This window comes from Trypanosoma grayi (assembly GCF_000691245.1).
Source record: "Trypanosoma grayi strain ANR4 Tgr_504_V1, whole genome shotgun sequence".
In the NCBI taxonomy this organism is placed as follows: Eukaryota; Euglenozoa; class Kinetoplastea; order Trypanosomatida; family Trypanosomatidae; genus Trypanosoma; species Trypanosoma grayi.
Genome location: NW_008826123.1, coordinates 5,492 through 12,600, shown reverse-complemented (window position 1 = coordinate 12,600; position 7,109 = coordinate 5,492). Strand labels below are relative to the sequence as shown.

At 55.0% G+C, this 7,109-nt stretch overlaps 1 protein-coding gene across 1 annotated transcript; it reads right to left on the bottom strand.

Annotated features, from left to right (window-relative positions):
- Nucleotides 1-146: 146 nt before the first annotated feature.
- DQ04_05041020 (hypothetical protein) lies at nt 147-6,779 on the bottom strand (the record flags this gene model as incomplete). The annotated part of the gene is made up of 1 exon (XM_009313944.1): nt 147-6,779. The coding sequence occupies one exon, from the start codon at nt 6,777-6,779 to the stop codon at nt 147-149; it is 6,633 nt and encodes a 2,210-aa protein (XP_009312219.1).
- Nucleotides 6,780-7,109: the final 330 nt, after the last annotated feature.

Sequence of the window (7,109 nt, the reverse complement as noted above, 5' to 3'; positions counted from 1 at the left end):
AAAAACCAAAAAAAAACATAAACCACCACCCCCTTAAAAGAGAGCGCACGATTCAACCCCACACGCGCGGCTCACGCCATCCAACCGCAAACCGGGACCAGTCACCGAAAACGCGATATATCAAATAAGCAGGCTTTTTATTAATATTAAAACTCGAAATCGCTTGGACCAAACTGATTAGATGCTTCGCCGTCCAATAAACCAGCATCTCTCAAGTTACGCGTATCCCCTTTGACAAAGACAATCCCACTACCAATACATCCGTCCTCAACCACTAAAGGGGGCGCATTGCACGTTGTTTGCTTCACTGAAGGTGGACATTTGTCGTCCCCTTCCAAATAATCATCATTTTTACTACAAAAACTGCCGTTAAGCATGGCGACCCTTCTCCTCTCCCCACTCAAATATGACGCCACAACTGAAACATCGTCAGCAACAGGTGTGCCTTCGCTCCTAACACGTTTGACATTCCCCAACCTTTCCGCATACATAGAGGAACCCTTTGCCTCACACAGAGGCGCCGGGGTATCTTCAGACACCAAGGGCTCGCTTGCCTCGCTCTCTTCCATTGTGGCCTCATGCACATCCACCGGCTGCCTCACCTCGCCCACTGCTTCCACAGGCGCCGGGGTGTCGTCAGACACCAAGGGCTCGCTTGCATCGCTCTCTTCCATTGTGGCCTCATGCACATCAACCGCCTCGTTTACCTCCTCAACTGTTTGTACTGGCGAAGGGGTTGGTTCGTCCGTGATGGGCGCAGTTGCAGCGCTCAGCGTTGTTGTGATCTCGTGGCCAACAACTGTCTCCTTTACCTTCTCCCGGGGCGCCGGGGTAACTTCAGACACCAAAGCCGCGCGTGCCTTGCTCTGTGGTGAGCCTGCGCCGTGTATGGGCACGTTTAGTTTCTGGGGTTCCGTGGCGTGTGGTATTCGAGGTTTTTCTGATTGTGTATTCTCTGTGAAGCTCGTGGAGTGGCTTGTATATACAAATTGGCTGTTTTCTAGAGGTTGATCTTGGAGGTATGTCGTAAAATTTGTGTTTGTTGTGTAGAGTGATGGAGCTTTTATCTTGGTTGTGTCTTGTGCAGTTGTTCGCTTTGTCGTGTTGATTTTGTTTTGGCTGCTGTTGCTGGGCATATGGGATGGGCTCTCTTCTGTGTCTTGTTTTGTGTTGTGGATCACAGTGGCCCATGACTCGTGTACCTTCTCGGTTTGTGGTGCTTTTGCGTTTTTGGGTGGAGGGTGAGGATTATGATAAATACGCGTTGTGTTCACTTCGGCTGGCGTACACGTCTCGTGAGTTTTACATGTTTCATCTGCCGTGGTAGGGCATATGTGACTGCCTCGCTCCATGGTGTACACGGGGTCGTGGTGTTGGCGAAGGACAATTGGGGTTCTGGGTCTGCTGCTCCTAGTGTGCGCGTGAGCGTATGGGGAGATTACAGAGCGTCGGTGGGTTTGTGTTGGAGGAGGTACCGGCTGTGGCATCACAAGCCCGCGTTTAGATCGTATGGCCATCTCGTAGTAGTACAGTCGTTCGATGAGTTCTGCCTGCTTCTGTCGTGTCAATACACGTTGTGCCATAAGAGAATGGGTTCTGTGTGGCTGCGGCGTCCCGTTTCTTGCGGTACGGTTCCCGTAGCTACTGTCTCTGCTACTGGACATGTGGCGACGCACCATGGAGTGTAATGCAAGGGCAGGGGAGATGGATCGCCTACTCCTGCCACGCGGGGCGCTGCGGCGATCGTCACACGACAGGTTGAGAAGACACGGGGAGCACCACGATGCTGACGAAGTTGGGTAGGTACTGCGGAAATATCGGCCCTCGTTGGTGTAGGTGCTACCACCGCTCTCCCCTCCAACCAGAAGCAATTTGACGAGTGGCGCGCGTCGGAACGGCAAACGCCGCCGCGATTGCTGGAGGTGGCGCTGCTGCTGCTTCTGTCGCATTTGGATTGTTGTGGCGTCACATATGGAGAGGCCGATGCGCGGAGGGCCTGGTGTGCACTCAAAGTGGATTGTGTGCCAGAACTCTGATGCGTGAGAAAAGAGAAATACCCTCAGCTGCTGTGACGCCGTCGCGGTCTCACCCTCGACGAGAACCAGACAAGGGGTATCGTCAATCGTAACAGCTTCGAGGGCAGCGAGGTGCATTGGCGGTGGTGCTACAGCGCCGTTGTAGGAAACGTTCCTCCACGTGTATGTGGCTAGGTTTAATTCATGAAGGTCAGCCAACAGCTCTCGTGTGGCTGACATGCCACCGTACATGTAGAGGGACACATCCTTTGTTGCGGTTGCGTGACCGTAGCGTGGCTCCGGGCGAGCACCTCCCCCACATGATTGCGTGGACCACGTGCGCTGCAGCAGGTTTAAAACAGGCAGATAGCAGCAGCTGCACACTTCCTCCTCCTCCTCCTCCACCTTACCATGAGTGGCGATATGTCCACTGTGGGGTGGTGTGCGACTGGTTCCTGGGCGGCGCCGTATCGTCTTGCCTCCAACAACAATCATAGACTCACTGTAGTACGCCGCGGCATGCCGCCAGCGCGCCGCACATATCAATTCGTTCTCTGCGGGCTGCACCGTGTCCACACACTCCACAGTGCCGTCGAAGAGGTGAATACACCACACGTCCGACAGATAACCAATGCGGCCGTAAGCACGACCTCGTGTGGGATAAGAACGCATACTTTCCGCATCGATTACACCGTCATCACGCATTACTGGCACTAACCCACCAACACCGATTCCGCCGTACACATAGACAGTGTTGGTTGTTGGGCAGTACACAGCAGAGTGTCCGTGGCGCGCCGCTAACCCCCTGATGAATTCTCGACGTTGAAATTTTCCAGTACGCGATCGCATTCTCAGCGCAAGAGGAGACCACGTGTTGTCGCTAAAGGAGTAGTAAAGCACGGCCGGCGGTGAGCTCTCTGTGAGTCCACCCAACAGCAGCGCCCCTTCGTAGCCGCAGCGGGTCAACGTGTGGAAACTGACCGCAAACTCCACACTCCCTGGTGCTGCTGCTGGCGTCATGAAGGGGATATACACAGGATTGGGGCGCGACTGCTCTATGAGATCGTCCTCCTGCGGGTGTCGCCGCCCCCGCCCCCGCCGTTCTTCATTCCCATCCGCTGTCATGGCACCGTGAAACCAGTCAATAACGGTTGCATCTGCATCCGCAATGAGAGTGCCGTGGCCAACGAGAGAGTCTGCGATAAGGCTTTGCAGCCGCTGCCCGTTTAGACTGAGTGACACTCGCGTTCGCGTGGCCTGGGCGTCACCGAAAACAAACACCGTCCGCACCATTGGAGCTGCATTCATCCTTGGAGCCCCCACTCGCACAGTGATGGTATTGCTGCTCGAGAGGGTGCAGTCGCCGTCACCTGTGTGGGATGACGGCGAGCAAGACGGATGGTGCCTACGTCGAAAGTGTGGCTCCCCTGTCAACCGCTCTCCCGGCACGCACGGTGGGGGCGCACCAAGCGGCTCACTGTGGTAAATGGGTGTACTCGCGACATTAAGCACATACGGTGCATCGGTTAGATGCATGGAACTTGTGAGCCGCACGGCCCAGTGACGCGATGAGGGCCGGCACTCTTCGGGCAGAGCACCCACACTCGTCGGAGCCTTTGCCCACTCCGCTTCAAGTTGCAGCAACAACTCATCGTTTATGTGAACCATCCCCGCAACGGTACCGCACATAACATGGGAGGCAGAGAGGTTGATTTCGACGTAGTTGTGAGCATTTGAAGTGATGTGGGCACCGCGCCACGCTGCACCACTTCCATAGCGACGCATTTCCTTCTTTGCAGATTTCACCGCAGCCCAAACGGTCTGTTGCACATTATCAGTGACATGATTCGCATCCATAATGTGAGGAGCAAGCGCAACGCACAACGTCAATGCCCTTCCACATGAAGTAACAACAAACTCGCTGCAGTCTTGCTCTTGCTGATGTTTCTCATGATGATAATGATTTTGTTGTTGCGGCACAATCACTGCCCGGGAGCGACGAAGTGCGTGCTTCCATTCCCTGCCACCGACTTCACTCCCCCCACAATGAAGCCAGACGCACAAACCCACCACAGAATTTGTGACGGGGGATACTGCACTGCAGCAATGCTGCTGCTGCTTCTGATTATGCCGCTGCAGGACGCGTATCGACCGAATACAAAGCACATTATCGCTTTGATCGTACCTTTCATATTGCACTGTTCCACACAATCGCAGCAGAGCACACTCCGAACGGCTTAGATAGGGAGAACCGGAAACAGCGTCAATGGCCAAGTGGACGTCGATTGAGCCAATGTTATCATTGCCTCGGTGCGGCTTACTCCTAGAAGGGAAAAGCACCACATTTCCTTCACCCACGCAGCAAGGGTTGCGCAGTCGCTCCGCCTCGTCACGCGTGGCGAATGCTAACACCTGACACCGCAGCTCAACCTCAACCTTGTCGTTTCCCCCATTCCCATCATTTCCCTGGTCGCGCGTTGCGCTATCTCCATCCCCATGCTGGATAAAAAATACACGATTGAACACAAGGTCAAGTTCCACCTCGTTGTGCATAGCGCCGAGGAGCATCACTTCGGCGCGCTCCACGACGCGGGAAATGGCCTCCACCGCCGTGTCGTCTGCGCCTGCAACAAGGACTCGGATTGCCTGAGCGACGGGGCCGTCACGGTGCGGCTGCATCAGCAGAGAGATGATGTTTCCGCAACTTCGTGCATCAAGATTGAAGGCGTAGCTGTGCAGAGCAAGCGGCGGCGGTGGCACAGCAGCTTTTTGAGGCGAAGAGGAGACACCTCTCAAGCGGCACAGTAGTTGAAGACACACCGTACTATCAAGGTTGCCATTACTGCTTGTTAGCAACGCCGGGAGCCGTGTCCACTCGCCTACCCGCGCCAGATCAATGGGAACAGATCCATGGTGCGGCACACTGTGTACATCTACCTCTTTGTGAAGCTCAATCGCGAAGGATAGCCGCGCAAAGGGGTGCCCCACAACGAAGAACGCCGGCTGTGCACCTACCCCTTGTGAAGGGTGGAGTGTCTGCAGAACCACATGGCGGCAGACTGCACCATCATAGTCGTCTTCCGTCCTTCCTTTTGCTGCCGCTACCGTTGGGGTTTCAGGGCCTGAAGTCGGATGGGCCAGCCATATTTCCAACACCCTGTACGGCCGCTCTGCCTGCTGCTGCACCGCAAAGTCCCGTCCCGAGCCATGTATCGTCTCCACACGCACCTCGAGGTACGCCCCGCCCAGGCCATTCACCGCCCCGTAGTTAAGAACGGCCTCGCGGTACGCCGAAACCGTCATAAGCAAAAATNACGCCCCGCCCAGGCCATTCACCGCCCCGTAGTTAAGAACGGCCTCGCGGTACGCCGAAACCGTCATAAGCAAAAATTCGAGTTCCACTTCGTCAGCGCCACAGCGCAGAGTTTCTTTTGAGAAGACTGCCTGCTCCAGGTATGGGTGCGATAACCACCCCACAGCATTCTGACTGCCGCCATCGCTATCACCAGACCACTCATTCGGCATGCACAACGTCATAGCGCCTTCGCCAAGCGGACACACAGACTCCGAAACGTCTTTGTCACCATCTCTGCGCGGCGTTGAAAAGCGACCGAACCTGCTCACAGGCGAGTCGTCGCGAGAGACACTGTGATGGCGTGTGTAGCTTTCCAGGATACAGCAGCGAACGCGAAACACAGATTCTACCCCTGTACTTGTTGCTTGGCTTTCGACATCACGCTGCATTGACGGACGAATGTCGACAGAAGGGGGGAGGAGCAACGGCTGCCCCATCTGAGGGACCTTTGCGGCCTTTTCACGTGTCACTGCCGCCGTGTGGAGCAGACACATACATAGTGGTGGCGGCATTGTATCCACGTTGCTTTCAAGCGACAGCACCATCTCTACCACACGGTTCGGTGCGGCGTTGCGGCGTCGCAGCGAGACTACTGTGGTGAGGAGCACGGCTTGGTGCGATGGAGCCCCCGCAAAGAGGTTCGATGGTTCCGAACCCAGCCTTTGCGGCAGCGGTGGCATCATTGCGGAGATGCCATTGATTTTTTTGTTGTTGTCATTGCCCTCCAACAATTTCCACCCGTTCCCGTTATGACAGCCATACGGCACAGTGGCTGGCTCGTCTTGGTGCTGTGAGATGCTCTGGCTCTTGTTGGCATGATNCCTCACATCCAGCTCCTCCTCAAATAAGAGACGGCGTTGCGTTTTTGCGGCAATTCGACCACTGAGCCAGCCCATCGGCACCGAATTGCCACCAATCACCGCGCGATGTGGGGGAGATATGTCGCCATCTTGGCGCTGACGCTCGCTGTTGCTCTGCGGTAACGGGCCCGGCAACAATGAGCAGAGAAGCGACACTCGGAAGGAGGCATCGCCGTCATCCTGTGAGCCCAATGTGACGGGCGCTGCCGGCCACCCGCGTCGAGTGTCAAGCCGCACGACGGGAACGAAGTCTCCACCATTGAAATCCGGAGGTGATGGGGAAATTGCCAACTCGTACATCTGCGAGTTCTCATATTCACTATCATTGCTGTGATTGTTGTCGTTGTATTGGCCACTACTGCTGGTGGTCCTGGCGGCAGAGCACGCGCACGAGAGAGTAATGGGAGTGCGTGTGGGCACCTGCACCCATTGCCACTCGCAGCCGGGCCCACCGAAGCGCACCGCCACGGCGGCTTGACTCGGTTCACACGAGAGAACCGCGACATTGACACTGACGACGTCGTGATCTTCCCGCATCATTTGGCTCATTTTGTGTGAAATTCACGCGCAAAGCAAAAAAAAAAATATCTTGTTGAAGTTTTCGGACGATGTGTATGGGAGAATAAACAAAAAGAAAACTGAGGGAGTTGCCCCTCTCTTTAGAGGAGTGTGATGATATGCTAGGCGATAACTGTTCAAATCCTCCTCCTCCAGATGTTCCTTCTTGTGATGTACCTGTGGCTGCTTCGTTCGGTACGGGTACTTTTCACCCTAGAAGCTACTCGCAGAATAACAGGCCAAACAGAGAAGCATATTTGAATAGACACACGAGCAGATACGCCCACATATTAATAATAATAATAATAATAATAATAATAA